The sequence below is a fragment of the Malaclemys terrapin genome, chromosome 3 (assembly GCF_027887155.1).
Source record: "Malaclemys terrapin pileata isolate rMalTer1 chromosome 3, rMalTer1.hap1, whole genome shotgun sequence".
Classification (NCBI taxonomy): Eukaryota; Metazoa; Chordata; order Testudines; family Emydidae; genus Malaclemys; species Malaclemys terrapin.
The window spans coordinates 97,250,063-97,272,238 of NC_071507.1; the positions used below are offsets into that span (position 1 = coordinate 97,250,063).

General features: G+C 38.6%; 1 protein-coding gene across 1 annotated transcript; it reads left to right on the plus strand.

Moving 5' to 3' along the window:
- Positions 1-1,506: 1,506 nt before the first annotated feature.
- Positions 1,507-16,946, plus strand: NUP43 (nucleoporin 43). Its single transcript, XM_054021539.1, has 8 exons — positions 1,507-1,704; positions 2,892-3,014; positions 3,296-3,373; positions 5,589-5,769; positions 9,129-9,264; positions 10,026-10,177; positions 13,225-13,347; positions 15,989-16,946. The coding sequence occupies exons 1-8, from the start codon at positions 1,585-1,587 to the stop codon at positions 16,198-16,200; spliced, it is 1,125 nt and encodes a 374-aa protein (XP_053877514.1). The 5' UTR covers positions 1,507-1,584; the 3' UTR covers positions 16,201-16,946.
- The last annotated feature ends 5,230 nt before the right edge of the window (positions 16,947-22,176 follow it).

Consider the following 22,176-nt stretch of genomic DNA (forward strand, 5'->3'; position numbering starts at 1 on the left):
GTGAAGGTACAATGGAGCATTTTTGTATTTCTCCACAAGGTGGTGATTTGTCTGATGGTTGAGGGAAGAGAGTGTTATAGGTAATAGTTTGAGAGCAATTCTAGAGAAAAGAAGATTACTTACTATAAAGGTCAGTAAGGCTGCATAGTGTGTTTACAGATGGAAAAATTAAGTCTTTGATCCTGCAAAGACATATATATGTTTACTTTATGCAGTATGAGTAGTTCCATTGGGTTAAGCACAAGGGTAAATTTTTGGAGGATCAGGCTAAGGATAGGGATATATAATAGAGATGTCTAGCTATTTTGTGGAGAGGAGCAAAGAGTCTGTCTACTTGTGCAGTTCAAATTGTTTGTTGCTTGTTTTAATGATTTTAGAGTTGTGTTTAAAAACAAAGTTGAAGGGAAGGAACGATAGGATGTCTTTTTCTATGTTAGGGATATCACCACCAAAATGGGACATGTACAGCATCTCTGGGAAAGATACAGTACCTCTGTTGTTGTTCGCGTAAAGGAAACACTATTAAATTCTGTACAGTAATTTTTTGGAACTGGGACAGTAACAAAACCAAGATTTTGTTATCAGTGTAAAGGTCAGCAATGCAGACAGAGATTAGCACAGTATCTCTTACAGAACAAAGAACTTTAATTTTAATCATTCCACCAGTCATAAATTTACTGTACTTCAAAATTAACTATTTGTGTGTGTGCTCCTGGATTAAATAAATAAACTGGAAACTCTGTTGTTTTGATTTAATATTCCTCTTATTCTCTTGAATAAATATATGAATTTGGATAGGTCATGACTGTTTTTTTCCTCTCTGCACGTAGACCAGTTTCAGCAAATATGAGGGGACATTATGATAGTGATTAAGGGCATTTTCTATACTTATTGACATCTTTCTTCCATTTTACATCATATCCAAAGAGTTGTATGGATTAGAGTTTGTGGTTTCTGTTTTAACTCGAGTTAATTGACTTCCAGTTAACTCCAGTTTACTAACACAATTGTAAATATTAGTCTAGACACTCCCCCAGATGTTTAGCCCAGAACGCAAAGGATCCGTAGAAAATTGGACTGGAAAACGGGAGTGAATTGGTGTTTCGTAAAATATTAAGGAAATAGTTACATGTGAAATAGGCCCTTTTTCTCCAAGGGCTATACGCTTTTCTCTAATGAAGTGTTGGGTATCACTGGCTAATCAGCAGGTCCAGATCTGGCATCCTACACCGTAAATGTGGACAGCGAGATCCTGTTTGAGATTTTTGTGCAGCCTTGTTTGGGGTTGGATGCGCTATAAATACAAAGTGACACAGGAGCACGAATCTGGAAGCAGGCGGGACTGACAGCGCGGCCCCGCCCCCAGGCAACGTTTCTTCTCCTTCCCACCCCAGCAGGTCCCGCCCCCCCTCGGAGCGCAGCGGCCACCACAGAGGAGGTTTGTCCTTCCGCTGCCGCCGTCTACCGGGCGCCTTCAGCCAATCCGCGAGACTGTTTGGGGCGGAAGAGGCGGGAGGCCAGCGGGGCGGTGGGATCGAAGCTGGTTTCCGCTCGGTAGCGCTCGTGCCTGTCGCTGCTCCCGGCATGGAGGATTTTTCCGCCAAGTTCGTGTCCCAGAAGATCAGTAAGACCCGCTGGCGACCGGTGCCCGCTGCCGCTCTGCAGCCGCCCGAGCTCTTCGCTACCGGCTCCTGGGACAACGAGGTACCGGCCCGGGGCAGCCCCGCGCGCTGCGCCCCCAAATCCCCTTGTGCTGCTGCCGCGGCCCTGCCCGCGGGGCCGGGCCTGAGTTCCCCGGGCCGTTACCAGAACGTGTCTCTCGCTCTGCGCTGCCCGACTCGCGCCGGTAGTGACCCCCGGGCAGGCCGCTGCTGGGCGGGGGGCTCGGGTGAGAGGCGGCCGAGCGGCGCGAGTGTGTGACAGCGGCACAAGCCGGGGGTGCTGCACAAGGCCGCGTTTGCCCTGCGCTGCGCCTCATGCTGCGGCGGTGCCCAGCGGGTCCCCCACCCTCAGCGCAGTGCCCGGACCCTCCGCCTCGCCATGCTGCGGGGAGGGCGGGTGCGCGCTGCCTCTCGGTGCTGAAGCGCTGTGACCTCCCCGGAGCCTCCCGGCGTGGTTCTCTGTGTATTTTCAGCTCCTGGTAGGTTGAACAGAGACTTCCCCCTTTCTCAATTAAATTGAGCACCATTCAGCTAATGGTGTGAGATCTTAAGAACTAAGCTTCTGGTTTCTCTTCATGAAGGCTAAAGCTCCTTGCTGGACTGTGTGTGTGTTTGTTTCTTTGCTTAGCTCCATGACCAACATTTCCTCTTCCTTTTGATGTGTGCTGATTGGCTAGCTCTCGTCTCCTTAGAGATGGCTGCATTTAACTGGTTATGTAGATTTCATTAATTGTTTTGCATTTTGCAGGATTAATATGCTCTGTAAATACAAAAAAACTTATGGCATGTTCATTTTCTCCAGGTGCCTTGAATGTATTTAATCTACCTCTATGAAAATATGTCAGCTAGTTTATTTTCTCAAGGTACTCTCTTTGGGAAGAGAGAAAAAGTTGAGCTGATTTATTGTTTCAAGTGTAGCTGTATTGCTCCCAGGATATTAGAGAGAGAAGGTGGATGGTCCTTCGGTGCATCGGAAGAAGTGAGGTTTTTACTCACGAAAGCTTATGCCCAAATAAATCTGTTAGTCTTTAAGGTGCCACCAGACTCCTTGTTGTTTTGGTCCAATAAAAGATATTGCCTCAACTTGCTCAAAGAGACAAACTTGTTTCTTTTACCAACAGAATTTGGTCCAATTAAAAATGTTATCTCACCCACCTTGTCTCAACTGACTTATTGACAAGAGTGTCTTAACATATTTTAAAATAAGCTAGTTTCACTCTTGTCATACAGGAAAACAAGATCTCTGTTTGGTCTGTCGGAGACTTTGGAAGTTTGGGTCCCAATGGGGAGTATCAAGGAGAACCACAGCTGTTATGTGATATCAGACACCATGGTGATGTCATGGACATGCAGGTAAAATAGTTATATCCAATGGCTGTTTTTTGCTTCTTTTTAATACAGATTTAACACCACTTTTAAAGAAGATTTTAAGTATCAGTGGGATATCAGAATATTGAGAATCAAATAATTTTTTTCCTAGGGGAATATTGTCTAAATCAGTTTCAAACATCAGATTTTTCATTTGTACATTCTGAGATTATCTAACAATAAGTAAGACTGCTGCAAATTCAAATCACTTGTGTTTCTGTGGTGATGTCCTCAAACTGTAACAAGCTTAAGATATTTCTTCTTAGTTTTTTGACCAGGAAAGAATTGTAGCTGCTTCATCAACGGGAAGTGTAACAATTTTCCGTCACCATCAGAATAATCAGGTAAATAACTTGCTGTAGACATAACGTGCACTTGGTTTCAGCTACTCTTGCTTATAGTACAAATTATTTTAGTGCTCACAGAGACATGACTTCTCAGAACTATCAAAACATGAAGCAGCTGAACTCATGAGTCCTAAAATCCCTAAAGCAAGAATTAGGCTAACTTTTAAAATATGTAGAATAGTCCGATAGTACTTACATAAGTGGACCTGTGATAACAACTGGGCTTACAAATTTACCTAAATTGTGAACTTTATTGTCGAAAGCATGCATACGTTCATAAGATATTGCAATAACATATATAATAACAAATGATAATAGGAAAAGATACAAAAGACTGATAGCGTAACTAAATTAGTCTAAACAAAAAAGACAAGTGAACATAATTCGAAGATTGTGTTAAAATTATGCTTGTTAAAAACAGAAAATTTAAAGCCAAAAGTTGTTAATCCAAAAATGGTATGTCAAATATTAAGTCTAATTAATAAACAAGATAATGAGGGAATGGGGTATTCCACCCATCATTCCCTTTTTGGGTCATTAAAAGAAATTTTTTTTTTATGGAAAATACAAAAACAAAAATAAAAACAGATGAAGGCAACTGGAGCAGGTTTCACCACCATGTCTGTCACCCCCCACTGTCTTCTGTACACTGGAACTTTTTTGTCCTAAAAGTGAGGGATGTTCTGATCAGACCAAGCAAAAGAGAAGACTACCGATGACAACACCACCTCACTCAGTTCTAGCTGAATCCCAAACCCTACCTAGGATGAAATGGGATTGGACTTTGACAACCGCTGCAGCTCATCTCAATGAACTTCTTCTCTTTTCCCTGAAAGGAAAGTTTTGGACTTGAACAACAGCAGCAACAACAGTTTCAGACCATTTTAACAAGCTTCTTTTCTTTTTCCCCCAAAAGGACAGTTATTACCATTTTTAATACCATCTAAGACTGTCAAAGAAGGGGGTTTTCCTTTCTCCAGTTAAAAGGAATGGGAACAAGAAAGCTTGTTTAAAATAAAAGCCTTACTTAATACTTCAAATTTCAAATGCTTTAACTGTTTTTCTGTCTCTTCTGTGTCTTTTAATAAAAGATTAAAAGGATTTTTAATGGTGTGTTTGCCATGGTACTAAGCTGGCTGTATGTATACCAAAACCCCAGGCCTTGTTTAACACTGTTTGGTGTCAAACAGTGACTGGGTCATGTTAACATCTTTGGGCCCTTTATTTCATCTAAACCAATACAGCGGACCTTATGGTTGTCTGACAGACGACTCACGTAGGATATATGAAGAGCCATATTCTAGACAGGCTCCTTCCTTACATGAATATATATCATCAAAAAGTCTGTTCATTGAATGTTTATGCATATATAAAAGTTACAATGGTATGTTACTTGATTTATGTAGTAGTTGCTATACTTCTGAAAGAGCATTGGCCTGCTTGTTCCTTCTTTTTTTAAAAGAGAACATGTATGAGTCTAGAACTTAGATGTAACTTGAATTTATAATGCAAGTACACACTTAGCTAAACAAGATGTTCCGTAACTGTTGGATTTATTTCCTGATGAACATGCTGTCTGATAGAAAGACAGGCAATATCTGAGAACTCTATAGTTCCACCCGTAAATTTAGCTTTCAGTATTCGTCTGTTTTACTTTATTGTGTAATTATGAGAACAACTAAATGAGATTTTTGGGGGGGGGGGGTGGCAATAATTTGCCTTCCTTACTGCCATAAACCAACTATTTGATCTCAGTCTATGTTCAGTATCCAGACCTCATGAAGACCCTATATCCCTGATAAATATCACTGTGTTGAAATACATTTCCCAGATCATAAAGATAAATATGTAAATAGATTCCGCTTCTTGTCTGGCAGGATTCTTATGCTTTTTAGAGCTATTGCTATTCAACATATCCCTGTTAAGAAGCTCCAGTGATTGAGCTGAGAAAAGAGTTCTGTCTGGTCCATCATGCCCAGAAGGATAGTGGCTGCAATGCTGGGTTGTGCATTGGGGATTAAAGAGGAACAAAATATCTTCTGATCTATATTGATGTGAACAACTCTGGGAAATAATGTGGTGTGCCCTGGTTATATCAGAACTAATTTCTGATCCAACTTCTTTGAATATTTCAGAAGCATTGATCTCTAACACTGTCACAGGATTGTTAATTAGTACTATTGATAAATTCTCCTCTTTACTTACTGCTTAGACTTTATCTGTCAACCAACGATGGGAGAGGGCCCATTACCATGTGGATCCAGATACACCTTTCTATGGTGGAGCGTCATGTACAGGGGTCATCTGCAACAATCCAGAAATTGTCACTGTTGGAGAAGATGGTCGAATAAATCTTTTCAGAGCTGACCACAGGGAGGCTGTGAGAACTATAGGTAGGCCAAATAATCACTTTTTAAGAAATGTGGTCTAAAGAATTTCGGTCTCTACTCATCGGGTGACAAATAAAAAAAGAAATAGCCAATAACTTCAGAATTGTGCTGAATATCTCAAATAGAACCTGTAATGGGCATTAATCCAGATTTAAAATATTTTGTAGTGTTTAATTGACAGACAAAATTCAGACTTAAAGTTACCTGCATGCATGTGTCTTTCACAGCTTCTGAAATACTGCATTATTTGTTACAGCAGCTATTTTAAATTATAGTATCCTCTGAAACATGTCTATCAAGGTCTTAAGTATCAGAGGGGTAGCCGTGTTAGTCTGGATCTGTAAAAAGCAACATGCATCCGACAAAGTGGGCATTCACCCACGAAAGCTTATGCTACAATACATCTGTTAATCTTAAAGGTGCCACAGGACTCTCTGTTGCTTTCTATCAATATGAGGCCATTCTTCTTTTCACACGTATAGAGATGTTATCCTTAGTGCTGGCCAAATTCCAATTTTGGTATTTTTGTTTTATGTCTACCTAAAGGGACACTATAAAAATTAAAAAAGTTAAAAGTAGCTTCTAGTACTATGTTGGTCCTTGAGTTCTCTTGCCATTTTTTGTGATTTTGCAATTACATTTTCTCTCTTGTGGGAAAACCCCATTCACACAAAAGAAACAACCATATAAGAAGTGAAATGTACAAAGTAAACAAACTGAAAAAGAAATGTTTCTCTTACTCAATATTACTGTAATAGAAAGATAAGTCCCCCCCACTTAAATGGTATCTTAAAAAAAAATCAGATAGAATTTTTTTATTTTTTATTTTAGTTAATAACATTCTTTTACTTCCCAGGCAGTTCCAGCCAGATGTGGTATTTTTCACTTCCTATCTGAAATTGCACTGTTAAACAGCTGCTGTGATTCACCCCAGATGTAGTTGCATTTTTGGTAAATTAAGGATTCTAAACTAGAATGAGTAAGCTGATGGGCAAAGTATTTTGGGATCCTCTTATATGGAAAGGCCCTACAGAAATATACAAGATGTATCCTAAAAATATGTGATGGAGATGGTAACGTTCTGCTGGGAACTCCTGTAAGAGATTTGTAATCTCTTCTAGACCGAGAATCCTATTTCTGTCTTTGCTATGGAACACAAGATAGGGTGCCTATTTATAACAGACATTGTATTAAATGTGTAATTGTTTTGTTCAGATGACTTAACCCACATAAACTCTGCACACTTAAATCTACTGCTAAAAAAACAACTGCAATATAGATATAGGATTATTTACCACTACGTTCCTAATAAAAAAAGGAATCTACTGTTTAGCTAATATGTCCAATATATGCTAAACAGTCAAGTGTGCTATATTATGACAAAATTTGCATTAAGTTCTACTGCAGGGCATGCACTTAGTATACATCAGAACACAAAAGGGAATAATTAAAAAGAAGAGGGAAATAGTTTTTTTTATAAAGAGACCTGAGTATGTGGGGAAAAGAAATAATATGCAAGAATGTATTTTTTTGTTAAGGAAATTTGTGCATAAGACCAGTTCACTGACTAGATCATAAGTGATATGCAGTGGACCAGCAAAATTTGCTTCTCTGGTATGGATAAAGGAGAGATGGAGGTGGTGAAATGAGAGGTTATATTGGAATGGTCTCAAGACTGCGTTCTTTATAGGAAATGGCCTTTAGTGTGTATTTCACTTTGAAATTTCACTGAAGTAATATGCAATTGAAATTGAGCTTATTAAACTTCAATTGGGCAACTGTGCTAACTCTAATTTATTTATGAATAAGCACTTTGTTCAGGAGTGTAATCTCCATTTCTGATTGAATAGACTGCAAAGCTATTATTTTCAGAAGAAAAGCTAGAGGGGAAGTCTATGTAAATATATGAAAGGTGGATATTCAGTAATACTAAAAGGGTGCAAACTTTCTAAATTCTTCTAGTAGTTCAGTATATGCTGAAGTTTTTAATGGAATTGGCCTTTCCTGTGTTTGTGCAGCATGCATAAAATGTAGTCTAGTTCACTTTTAAAGAAGGTTCTCTGGTTGTCTACTCTCAGTTGAACACAAAAGAACACGTTCATTTACATGAATGCTTAACATGATAGCTATACAATTCAGGTAATCTCCATAAGAGAAAAATAGGGATACCTCCTGAATTTTTGTTTAATCTTAAGTATGAATTAACAAGTACAATGCAAAAGCATCTAAAAAGGAGACAAGTACACTTCTTATATGCATTATTCCGCTATAGTAAAGAACAAAGTATGAGCAATACAGAAAAAATAGGTTAATAAGATCACGTAGCGTAAGTCAGTCAATTAGGGCACTGTCTTCTAAACTCCAAAAAAGTGACCAAATGCTGCTAGACTTGGCTTTCATCTCTGAAGGTAAATGATGCTGTTCATAAAGCACTCTTAAATATTTCAGTGAAAAACAAATATTTTTAACTCCTAACTAGGAGGTTAAAAATAATGGGTAGTGCTGCTATAGGGGAGACCTATTTAAGAACAACTGACTTGCTGGATGGGCATCATGTAGATGGTGATATTTGAATAAGTCCATGTCTTGGTAAAGACTGATGAAATAGCACTGAAATCCTTTTGTAGACAGCTGCTTAATTTAGCATAGTAGCAGGAGTTGTGGCTCTTACGGAACACAGAATCACACTATGAAAAGCTTCACAGCCTCCAGTTGTGAAACAATGGACTTGGGATATACAATATGTCCCCCTTTTTTTTTTTTAAAAGGCCTGTTGCAAAGCAATGGAGCATGCCACAGACACCGACTAAATGAGCCTTTTGTCAACCACTTGTAGCAAATCTTTCCAGGTCAAAAATTAGATTGGATTCTTCTAAAATAATTCAGTTTATAAACCACAGACCAATAACCTGACTGTCAGTAACAAACTAGAATGTCTGTAGAGCATGCATATCTTTTTCTATGTACCTTCAAGTATAACTTAATTTTTTATAAACCACATATAAACCCAGTAAAATTAAAAGAATCTAGTTCAATAACTTTGTTTAAACAAACTTGTAGTAGGGAATTCAGGTTAGGGAAATGGCTCCCTGGATAGACTTAGAGGGAAAGTATGTTCACAATGTGTTTGTATTGATACAAAGGAAGCTAGAGCATATTGGAAAAGTCTAATAAATAAAGGGAGAGGAAGAATGTTCTTAGCAGTGAGTTTCAAGAGCAGCTGCTTTGAAAACTAGTGAAGTTTAATCTGCAGATCATGGGTTTTTGACAGATAAAAGGAAAATAGATGTTAATAGTGCAATCACTTTGTTTGAAACTATTAGTTGTTTAATCAATATTTTCCTAACCTCTTCCTATTGCAGAAAACGCAGACAGCAGTACACTCCATGCAGTGACTTTCCTTCGCACAACTGAGATTCTGACAGTAAATTCAATTGGACAGTTAAAAATATGGGACTTCAGACAGCAAAGAAATGAGCCCTCTCAAATATTTTCCTTGTAAGCTTTTTATTTTCAGCTTGTATTTTCCAGTAAATACATCTTAAACAAGAAAACAAAATCTATTACATATAAATCTCTTGGACTGTACTTTCTTGATAACAGGTGATACATAATTTAATTTGGATATTGTAATTGTACTTGGAGGACAATTGCAGTGTTTCCATCTATAGAAATTTTTCCCTCCATCTCCTATGAATACACTATATTTCTGGTTAGGAAAACAGCATTTTGTAACACTTGGCACTTTTTAGCCTTCAGGGTGCTTTATGAACACTAATTGTCTGTGCTTCGTGAGGTAGGTAAGAAATTGAAATATAGGGCCTGATCAAAATCCCACTGTCAATGGGGAATCCGGCTTATCTAGTGGGTGAGTGACTAAGGCACTTCCATTCCTAATTCCGGTTTTAACACCCAATGGGCTGCAAAGGGAGTAACAACCCTTTGTACAGATAAACATATTTACTTCTTACCACAAAGCACCCTTACACTTTTAATGAAATCTTTATTAAGCTTTTGTAGGTGGTCAATAATAAACCACAAGGTTCAGAGCCTGGTGTCTGTCTAATTTGTGGTACAATAACTTAATAAAAGAAACCAGTTCCAGTGGGTGTCAAATTGTTCTAACCTCAGTAGTAAGATACTCCTGGTAATTATACATCCTAATTAATATAATTACCAATTTTGATCAACAGCATGGTGCTTTGGGAGGGTAAAATTGTTTGAACAGGAAATTACTTTTGTTTTTCCCCTCTTCACAGGACAGGTGACAGAATTCCACTACACTGTGTGGACAGGCATCCCAACCAGCAGCATATTGTAGCTACGGGTGGCCAAGATGGAATGTTGAGTATCTGGGACGTTCGACAAGGCAGCATGCCAGTGTCCCTGCTCAATGCTCATGAAGCTGAAAGTAAGAAGCTAAAGAGAAACAGATACTGTATCTCTAAATATTTCTGTATTTTTGGACAAGATTTAAACATTGCTTTTTTGTGTTATAACTACTAAATATGTGTTCATCCACACTGTTTGCTTCCAGGCTTATTCTTTGTCTAACAGGAGCTGGTTAATGCTGTATGTTATGGCTAACTAAAAGTCTAGTCAAACAAGAAATAGAATTGAGAAAGTAGTTTGTTTTTTGTCAAACGCATTTTATAACCCCTTTACACATATATTGCTCTGCGTTTCTATAAGAATTGCATATTGGTGGTCCTTTTTGCTCATGTAACACCTATTAACATTTGATAGGAATCACATAAGCACCGAGAGCAGGATTATAGTAATTGACAAATTTGAAAATGTGCAACTGAGCAAAGAGGAAAAAGAACTTTTTAAAAAATACTCTTTGGGATAGCTTCTTTTAGTTCCTTATTGTGGTTGGGATGTGCCCTCAAATGATGAAACAACCACTTCTACTGGCAATTCTGAGAGCATTAGCTATGAGGGAGCAGCTCTTTTTCACAACATTGTGCTGGAAATATTCATTGACAGTTGAAGAAATATATTTTAAGATTTGGGGTAAAATTTTCAAAAGTGTCTGTCATTTAAGATTGTAAGTCACCTTTTATGTCTAAATGCCAACTTAGTTTATGGCAGAGGTTCTCAAACCATGGTCCATTCAGGTGGTCCATGGATAGTTCCCTCTAAGATGCACACCTGGGCGGCCGCACATGAAAGAATGAAGGGCCACCCACCTAATTAGTGGAGCCGCACAGGTGCCTGGACTTATTCCACTAATTAGGTGCCTGGACCCTGGAGAAGAAGCACATATGAGGTGGTGGCTTTGGGGGGATTAGGGTGTAGGTGGGAGGGGGAAGTGGGATAAGAAGAGAGGGGTGGAGGGAATTTGGGATGTGCAAGGCTGCAGCGGCCAGAGAGAGTCAACTTTCCACAGCCCCATGGCTGCGGCTGCTGGGGAGAGACGGCCCTCCTTCCCATCCCTCTCGGGGGCTGCTGCAGCAGGGGAGAGAGGTAGAGACACACCCTCCCCTTCCCCAGCCCTAGCTTGGGGGCTGTTGCGGTGGGGGAAAGAAGCCACATTGATCACATTAGAAAGTTAAGACTACTGATATTAAAATGAGTTGTGTGCTTTTTTTGTAGAACAAAAAAACATTAATTATTATTTTTTAATACACCACTTTTATCCAAAGTGCTTTACAATAGTTAGCTAACGGTACAAATAACATTTGGAAAGATCATTAAGTGGTCCGCTGAGACCCTCAGCAATTTTAAGTGGTCCACGGGGGGAAAAAAAAGTTTGAGAACCACTGATTTATAGGGGAAAATGTACATTTGTTACACTCAGCTTCTTAATTTGCGTGGGGTGAGGCGGGGGAAAAAGCTTGGGGTTCTCTGTATATACATTGCATTGAATATACAACTTTGCTGTTAATACAATGCTATGCTTCAGATTTTAACATAGAACTAGCCATATAATATTGTACTTTCACGAAGAAAACCCCAAAATTCACAGTAAACATAACTTTGGGGGCTTGTTTTATGGATGTATTAGCCAGGTTCTAGCTGTGGGTAGAGTAATGCATGTGATACTGAATCTACTAGCTAATCAAATTGCATGCTGTCAAGTACGGGTCTCTGATACAAAAGTGTTGATGAGTCAGAGAAGGGGTACAGTCAGGTTGGTCTATGCTGCTCCAACAGCCCTCTTTGGGCAATAAGTAAAGAGGAAGTTAGTGTGCAGGTTGTGAAGGTATCAGGTTTATGCCTGTGCACCTTTAGAAAGACAGTAGTCCAGTTCTTGGCTTCTGATGGTCCACCCCATAGAAGCCTGCTAGCTTCTATCCCACAACCCCATCTGAGCTATAGCGAGTACTGGCAAGATGACCTGGCTCTGGTGGTCTTTGTCTCACCACTGATCTCAATAACAAGAAAAGATTATGCAAGTATAGTAGTGTTATTTCTTGCTTACATCTGCCCTATCCTGGCATTCATTAACTTGCACTGGGTTTCCCCCATTAATGCAAACTAATGAGGTTTTACTACATCTTGCATTTGTTTTTTAACATTTCATGTGTGACACATCTGTTCTGATACAAATGGGTTTTAAAATATATTCCACCTTAAGTAAGCAAACAGAATTTTGGTCTGGCAGGACACAGGTAACTTAAACATTAAGGTGAACGGAGAAAAGTGTGCAGCCTTATGAAGGGCATATAGCTTAGTTAATGCATGTCCTTTCCCCTTTTTTAGTTTTTGTCTATCTAAATTTAGATTGTAAACTCCAAGGCAGGGACCTTTTTTACCTTGTTTCATGAGGCATCTTGCACACTTCCGGGAGTAGGATAGATGAATCCACTTCAGATGAAAGAAAAGAACCACAAAACCAGGGGAAACAGTGAAACTGGGTTTACATGATACACAATGTAAACCAGGGAGAAAATTCTTTAGTCTTTCAATTAAAGTAATCTCAGGTATTATTTAGAACAGTGACTGTTAAAAGTTCAGTCAGTTATGGAGTTTAAGGCCAGAAGGGACCTCAAATCATTTGGCCTGACCTCCTGTATGTCACAGGCTAGCAACACCACCCAGCACCCACACATTAAACCCAACAATTGAAATTAGACCAAAGTATTACAGCTCATAGGAGGCCAAGTTGTCAATGTGCCACAGGCAGAGAATAGGAGGGACTGAGATGCACCAATGCCCGAGGCCTCTGCAATGACAGAGAAATGATTGCAAAAGAAATGAGGGTTTTGTGTGTGGGTTGTCGTTTTAGTTTTGTTGTGTTTTGGTTTGGTGGGGGTTTTTTACAGTTAAGGCAGAATGGAAGCTCTATAGACAGTTTAGTTCATCTCCAGTACATTGAGTGACGAGTTATACTGAACACCTTGATTTGGAATTTCCTTGTTTTCTTGGAGAATCAAACTCTTTGATATTATTTTAATTTAGATTTGTTTATATAATCCTGGGTAATAAACTTGAATCTCTTGACTCTTGTAGTGTGGGAAGTTCACTTCCATCCTTCCAACCCAGATCACCTATTTACATGTTCTGAAGATGGCTCTCTTTGGCATTGGGATACCTCCACAGATGTATCAGAAAAGCCATCTTTTTTCCATCAAGGTAAGGATTTTTGAAGCAAACTTCCTTTTAGGAAGATGAAGATCTTAGGCTGAGTTTGTGCAGCGTAGTTAATTAAATAATTGGCTTGAGGACACTATTCCATAGTCTGTTCATTTATGGAGTATGATGATTTCTTATTAGAAAGAGACAGCCTTAGTGGTCCTCTTCAAGAGAATTACAGTGCTTTCACTCCTGAAATATTACCTCATATCTGATGTGAGTGCACTCTCCAACAATGGATCAAGGGGCACATCCAGAATTTTCACAGCTAAATCCAGTTCACTTTCCAAAAATCATAGAATTGTTGATTTGGAAGGGCACTAACTGCCATATAACTGCATATGTCCTTGAGGGAGACTTTTTGGATGTTTTCTACATTTTCAAATATATTAATTTCAATTACAACACAGAATACAAAGTGTAAAGTGCTCACTTTATATTTCTTTAATTACAAATATTTGCACTGTAAAAAAATTTTTTTTCAGTTCCCCTAATACAAGTACTGTAGTGCAGTCTCTTTATCATCAAAGTTGAATTTACAAATGTAGAATTATGTACAAAAAAAGCATTCAAAAATAAAACAATGTAAAACTAAAGATTCATATGGCCCTTCATGCTTTCCAGAGGACATGCGTCCATGCTGATGACGCTTGCTAAAATGTGTTAATTAAATTTGTGACTGAACTCCTTGGAGTGTCCTGCGGTTTTACCCGCATTCTGCCATATATTTCATGTTATAGCAGTCTCAGATGATGACCCAACACATGTTGTTCGTTTTAAGAACACTTTCACTGCAGATTTGACAAAACGTAAAGAAGATATCAATGTGAAATTTCTAAAGATAGTTACAGCACTCGACCTAAGGTGTAATCTGAAGTGTTTTCCAAAATCTGAGAGGGACGAGGTGTGGAGCATGCTTTCAGAAGTCTTAAAAGAGCAACACTCAGATGCGGAAACTACAGAACCCAAACCACCAAAAAAGAAAATGAACCTTCTGCTGCTGGCATCTGACTCAAATGATGAAAATGAACATGCGTTGGTCCACACTGCTTTGGATCGTTATCTAGCACAATCTGTCATCAGCATGGATACATATTCTCTGGAATGGTGGTTGAAGCATGGAGGGCCATATGAATCTTTAGTGCATCTGGCATGTAAATATCTTGCGATGCTGGCTACATGCGAATGCCTGTTCTCACTTTCAGATGACATTGTAAATAAGAAGTAGGAAGCATTACCTCCCATAAATATAAACGAACTTGTTTCTCTTAGTGATTGGCTGAATAAGAAATAGGGTTGAGTGGACTTGTAGGCTCTGAACTTTTACATTGTGTTTGAGTGCAGTTATGTAACAACAACAAAAATACATTTCTAAGTTGCACTTTCACAATAGAGATTGAACTACAGCACATGTATGAGGTGAATTGAAAAATACTATTTTGTTCATTTTTACAGTGAAAATATTTGTAATTGAAAAATAATAGAAAGTGATCAATGTCCACTTTATAGTCTGTTGTAATTGAAATCAATATATTTGAAAATGTAGAAAAAATCCAAAAATATTTAATAAATTTCAATTGGTATTCCATTTAATAGTGTGATTTAAAACTGCAATTATCATGATTAATTTTTTGAGTTAACTGCGATTAATCGACAGCCCTATAGACAAATCATTGTAGAGGAAACCCTATTCTGATGAAAAATCAGACTTAATACTAAGAAGGTCAGATTCTGCTGCCTTCTGTTTTCATTCTTGTCCTGATTTTTGGAGTACAGAATTCAACCTCCATATAGAAACACAACTTGCAACATAGTGTTGATGTAAATACACTCGAAATTTCTAGGTAAAAACATTGGGGTAGCTAAAAATAGGGAAAATATTCAGATTTATTTGTGAAGTAAAACCTTCTCTTCCCTGGGCTCAAAGGTTTGAGGGATTTCTATATAGGGGAAAGCTGATATAACAGACTAAATAATAAATCTAGTTGCACTCTGCTTCTCGTTGTACCAGGTTTGCCTATTGCATACCCTGGATTCTTAACAAATAGCTTTTCCCTCAGTCTATCTCTTCCACCAATTTTAATCTTGTTATGAAATCATAATTCTGATTTTGTGAAACTTGTGCCTGTTTCTTTCCATAGCAAAGTCAAAACCAGGTGTATCATTTGTAAAGGATAAGCAGGAAATTGGGGGGACGATTTGGATCAATATCTTAAACACAAATCTAAAGAAGCAATAAACAAAAGAAAATATTGTCTAAGGAAACTTTTTGCACAGGTCCAAGCTTGCTTTCAGTTTGAAAGTTAATTAATCAAGAGGTTTAATGTACCTAGTACATAATGTTATTCTTCACTATACCCTAAGGAGGTGATTCTTTACTGTTATGATGGCATTAGCTCCCTCAGTTGAGGGGGAGATCTAGTAAAAACTAGCTATTCTGACTGACTTCTGTCCGTTAAGTAATGCAAAATATTTTTTATCCACTGGAGTCTCATCTAAGCCCATCACATCAATTCAATCTAAAACCCAGACTTTGGTATTCCCACCATGTTAGCTGAATACTTAATATGCCACCCCAATCCTGAATGGAAGTAAATAAAATCATAGTTAACTGGTTTGTTTTTCTTTGTTTTTGTTTTAGGTGGAAGAAGTACTACACTTCTGTCACACACTGCTAACCAGTCTGTAGTAAGTGCCTGGCTAAGCAACAATCCTACGAAGGACCGCATGGAGATCACAAATTTAGTTCCAAATCAGACATTATCTGTGAATAGCTTGGATGTTTTAGGACCTTGTCTAGTATGTGGTACTGATGCAGAAGCCATTTATGTTAATAGGCACCTTTTTGCTTGAATATTATTTAAAGGAACACTCTTAAGTAGTTTAACCACCTTGAGAACTAGCAGGAAAGGTCCTGAGGATTCCAATTTTTTAAAAATGAAATCTTTTACAGAAGCCTGGAAACATAGGGACCTTTAATGTAGTCCTAGTAATGCAGAGGGAAAACAAGCTACAATAAGTCTCTTGAGAACTGTTCCATCGCCATTGATGCTTATGCATCCAGTGAATGAAACAGCAGTTACCATATGTTATGTAAGTGCACCATTCTTTATTCCCCACTGCCTTTTGCATTTCTTTTTTGGCAAGCAAAAAAACAATCAGTATGGAAATAAATTGTATTTTAAATGTTCTAAGGATGTTACAATAGCTTAAAAAAATATGGAATACTTGAACTCCCTTAATGTTCATGCTATTGTAATAACACTAAAGTATTCATTCAAGGCCAAAATTAAGGAATCTTAGGTTCTTTTAAAGACAGACTTAATAGAAATATTATTTTTATTTGAAATTTTAATATTTAAACATCCCTATGCACTATTAGAAATGTAATTGTTATGCTGGTGTGTGACAACTAGAAAGGGAAACAGTTACGTGAAATGCAAAAAGGACTGTTTAAATGGTGAATGGTTAGAAGTCCCATAAGAGTCTAAAAATCTTGAAGCTGTAGTAATCTAAGACAATGCTAACAACACTGGTATGGGCACGTTAAAATTTGATGTGGATATTGTGCCTGTACACATTTGATTTGTAGAAAAAATTATGTTAGTCTTTGTGTGTGCTGGACGGACAGCTTACCAGCATTTATCCTATTAAGGTTAAGTTCATATGATAAACAGTTTTTGACAAAGCTTTAATCATGAGTTTTGTCAAAATTAATGGAGTACTAAATTGAAGTGTTGCCGAACAGCTATCATAAAAACGCCTACTGTAATTTTTCAATATTATGTCTAGCTTATGTAACAAGGAGCCCTTTCTCCAATGTTTTTAATAAATATTTTTTCTACCAGAATTTTATTTACTCATTCTTATGCCTTAGCTTTTATTATAAAGTAAAAGATAAGTTTGAATGGCTATCTTACAGGAGGCTAAACAACTTATTTTCAGTTTAGTTCAGTGTTACAATTGACCGATAGAAGTTGATCTTAATATGCAGCACACCCACTTTAAGGTCCCACAATGTGGTTCCACACTGGAACCATGATCCACCTGCACAAATTAGCTTGTGGGATTGGGACCTTAGTTATTATGCCCTAATAGCTTGACTTCTCAGATATGTAGAGCATCCTCTAATCCAGGGGTGGGCAAACTACAGCACGCGGGCCGGGGTGCGGCACGGGGCCAGGGCAGGCAGGCAGGGAGCATACGCTGGCCCTGGTGTGCACCACTGCCACCCCGGAGCTGCTCCAGGTAAACGGTGCTGGGCTGGAGCCTGCACCTCAAACCCTTCCTGCACTGCAACCCCCTGCCCTAAGCCCCCTGCTGCACCCCACACCTCCCGAACTCCGCACCACTGCCCTGAGCCCTCTTCTGCACGCCGCATCCCCTTTGCACCCCAACCCCCTTCCCTGAGCCGCCTTGTACACCTCACACCCCTCCTCTGCCCCAACCCCTTGCCCTGAGCCCCTTCCTGCACACCACACCCCCTCCCACACCCTGCACTCTCTCCCGCACCCCAACCCCTTGCCCCAGCCCTACATTCATGGCCCTGCATGCAATTTCCCCACCCAGATGTGGGCCTCGGGCCAAAAAGTTTGCCCACCCCTGCTCTAATCCCATTGCAGTCCAATCAGTCCATGCGTACACTGGAATATCTTCATCTGGATACAAAGGTGAGTAGTTAGCCTTTCAACGACACAATGCACGGTATGAGTGATCGCGTGGCTGTAAATGGTAAGACTACAGGACAGAAAGTCACACATTCTGAGTTCTATTCTGCTGATTTGCTTTGTGGCTCTGGGAAAGTCACTCTTCTATGCAATTTTATTTCTAAAGGAGTAATGCTTGAGGTTTAACATTTTGTAAATCAAGATGAACTGGCTGACAGGATAAAACTAAGAATCAGGAGACCCGAGTTCCCAGTTCTGCCTGTGATTTGCTGTGGGCAAGTAACGTAATCTCTACTTCCGTTTCCTTATCTGTAAAATAAGGCTAATGTTTTTTATTCACCTTTTGTAAAGCAGCTTAAGCTCTGTGGAGGAAGAGTGCTATGTAGGTGCCAAGTGTTGAGACAGTAAAACACTAAATCCTAGTAATCAGGCTCACTGTGTATCATGACCGCTAATTTGTCAACTGATGCTTTTATGTTTGATCCATTACATACACCTATTAGGAGCTGCTACCTCAAAGTGGTGATGTCTCTTGAACAGTGGGTCCTGTCTACATTCTGTGTGTATTTCTTTTTGCAGCAGTATATCTACATCACTGTAGCTATATACTGGTGCAAACCCTTAATTTATACATACCCCATTATAAACCATAACTTGTGCTGTTGCAGTTTACCCCAAAAGATGTACTTGAAACGATTAATTTTTAAAAAAATTTAAAAAAAGAGTACATCACTTAACAAATTTAATGTCTAAATTCTAATTTAAAAAGTTTGCGGGTTTTGACAGGAAACTTATAAAACGCTTTTAAATGTGTTTATACTAAATAACTGGTTGTCTGTAGAATGCATAGGAAAGATTTGACTTGCAAAGCTATAAGGCACATTATTTTTCTGGTCTTTAAAGGTGACCTACAGAAGGGAGGTGGAGGGACAAGGGGAATGATGTGTTCTCTTTGGTTCTCTCTATGATGTAAGAAGTGCTTGTTTTTTGTTTTTGTTTTTGTTTTTGTTTTTTAAATTCTGCTAGTTTCTCTTAAAATGGGAATTCAGGTCCTGTCTAAGCTGGAAATCTCTGATGCCTGGAGAACTAGTGAAATGGTGAAGAGACTATCAGCAAGAAGGGGAAATGATTTTTCTATTCACCTTTCAAAACTTTTTACCCCAGAAAAGAAGAATTTAATTTTTAAATGATAATTTGAATAGAAGTCTTAGACTCAAACCCTAGCCCAGTGGTTCCCAAACTTTAACAACCCGCGAATCCCTTTTGCTAAAATGTCAAGTCTTGTGAACCCTTTTGTAAAAATGAATATTTCCAGGGATTTTCCCCCTTACCTTAGCATAAATTATAAAAGCAGTGATCTTGGAAATATAAATTTTGTTTTTATGACATTCTTATTACACACTATTTATTATTATTTATCGTTACAGTAGTTTTATTACACTATGAAAATGACAACACTCTTCCAAGAGCTCACTTTTTGTAGCTTGTATCCCTTTTGATTAAGCCTGTTATAAGACAAGGCTCTTATCAGAGGCACCAGTAGAAAAGTAGGGGGGCCTAGGGAGGCTGCTGGAAAAAAAGGAGAGGGACCTGCGGGAGGGTGCGCCGATGGAGTGGTATGCGACCCTCATCACACCCTGTACTGGCGCCTCTGCCTCCTATGTTTCATCAAGGAGTATCAGATGTGAAACAGCATGAAGGCATTTAAGAAGCCAACTCAAAGAGTTCCTCCTACACAAGCATTCAGGTCTTGAGCAGTTCAGGCAAACAATGTACATTACAACAAAGCTTAAACTTGTTCTTCATAATAATTTAAAAACACTAGCTGCCTATTTATTTTTAAAAACAGCAAAAAAAAATCCACCTCCCTTTCTATTTCATATAAGGAGTCTTGAAGTTTAATTCTCCTCAGTGTGATAGATATGCTTGCTTTGATTGGCTTAGCTCTTGGAAGTCCCCAAGGCTCCAGGCTGCTGGCCCCGTGCTACCCGGGGTCCCTATGGACAGCTCTCTGCCATTAGGGAATTTTTTTCCGAGAACCCTCTGTAACATTTTGTGAACCCCCAGGGGTTCACGAACCCCAGTTTGGGAACCACTGCCCTAGCCCCTTCAGTTAAGGTGGGCAGTGCTCCCAATAACTTTCTTAATGCCTCCTGATGGTCCTCTAAAGACCAGATTTCACACTTCTGATATTTCTAAGGTTAAAAAAAAGCCAAACTAATTTAAAAAAACATTTGTCAGGCAGCCTTCATAAATAAAAAAGAACATACATCTACTATTTCAAAAATATTTTGCAGGTCACCTATAAAGAACAGAACATGCTTAACAACAACTTTAAAATGTTATTTTCCTATGCATTATAGTGATGAACTACATTTTCTGTGCCGCGCCACCCACCTCCCCCAAGTCTTCCGACATTACCCTAGTTAAAACAAATGAGATTCCAATACAAAACTGGCTAGGTTCAATATTAGTTTTATTATCAAAAGTCAACCTTTTCTTGTTTCTTTGCAAAACAAGATGGGCAATCGACTCTCCTAAAGATACCAGTCTCTGGATCCTGGCCTTTTCAATGCCATTTGTGGGAATGGTGATTAATATGGTTCTTGGTTTTGATCATGATCAAATGATCACTTCCACCAAATTAGAATCCAATACACATGGGAAGAAAACTTGTAGGTTTTGATCAACGGAAAAGTGAACTGTGGTTCTGATTTTTTTTTTTTTTTTTTTTTTTTTTTTAAATAGTATGCTTACTGATTTTACAGATACCTACCAATGTGAAAGGGAGATCTTACTTTGTAAATGTTTTGGTGTTGGTGAGAACTTTAAATGGAATTAAAGCAAGCATTTAAATAAAAATGAGAGAGGAATAAACATTCAAGGCTACCTCCCTTTCCTGTCCTGGTACAGCGAAGAGTAAAATGTACTATATTTCACTTCAACAAATGACTGATTTTAGCTAGTTTGAAATTTTAGGGGGTTTCTTTGACATTTGCTTGTTGATTTTTCAACAAATCTAGAGATGGAAGGAACTTAATAGAGAAGGAAGGAACTGCAGCATATATATTTGTAATAAGCAAGATAGCATTCTTTGATTTTATAACAGGAAGGAAAAATTGGACTAAAAATGCTTTAAAAAAAGTTTAACAGATAAAATCTAAAATCAACAGGTGGAAAAGGAGTCATAATCTAACTGCCAAATTACAGGAAAAAGATCAGAACACCCTAGTTATACATTTATGTAGCTAAATATTTGATAAAGAATAGATTCATAATGACTTTTTAAAGGGTTTTTTAAAAACCTCACTTTTCAGCATCTCCTGTTCTATATTGGTCAGTTCTATACCGATTCTTCTACCATGCTTGACATTATAGTATCTGAGCACCCTTCAGGAGTGTGTTAAACAGTATGACTACACGTCTCACATTGTTTGTTTGTTCTTTATCCTTTCCCCAAGGAGAGAAGTGCTTGAAGTGGAATGTCTTGTTTTGGTAGAATTTTTTTGTAACTATAGATGTTGCTTTATATTTGTTAGAGATGGTAATGTCAAATTTGCCTTGCTATTGAAGAAGAAGGTGGTGAGGTTAGTGATAGTCCTCAGTTCATGGGGGAGTTCACTCTACAGTCTGACTGGCCCCCAAGAAAGTTCTGCCTCTCATATAGGTTAACTTTAGGTTAATTATAGAGCATTCCATTGTGCCAGAGGAGCATAGTTGTCAACAGTGGTCTTCATCTTGGAGTTTTAAGTGGTGTCTTCTATATCCTGGGTCCAAGTCCTTGAAAATAAGGAGTGAGACCTTGAACTTGATTTGGAATTGAATGGGAAGCCAGTGTGGGGGGGGGGGGGGGGGGCAAGAATCAGTTTGATGTGTTTGCAGTAGCCACGGTTGCTGAGGAGGTACGCTGCAGCATTCTGTACTAGTTGGAGTTTCCTAAGAGATGAAGTTTTCATGCCCAGGTTGATCACATTGATGTAGTCAGCCAAGAAGTGATGAAGGCATAAATAACCGAGGCTAGATCATCATCTGTCAGGATGGGATGGAGTCTCTAGCTCTCTGGAGATGATAGAGAAAGCATTACTCATGGATATAACTACACTACAGTACACTTCTTAGCTAGAGGCCGTGAAGATGACTTAGGAGAGAATTCAGGTCCCAC

Bases quoted from the DNA above. Each gene is read 5' to 3' on its own strand.
- NUP43 (XM_054021539.1), top strand. From the start codon at position 1,585: ATGGAGGATTTTTCCGCCAAGTTCGTGTCCCAGAAGATCAGTAAGACC. The intron at 10,178-13,224 runs GTAAGAAGCTAA...TGACTCTTGTAG, and splicing joins CAATGCTCATGAAGCTGAAA to TGTGGGAAGTTCACTTCCAT. The intron at 13,348-15,988 runs GTAAGGATTTTT...TTTTTGTTTTAG, and splicing joins GCCATCTTTTTTCCATCAAG to GTGGAAGAAGTACTACACTT.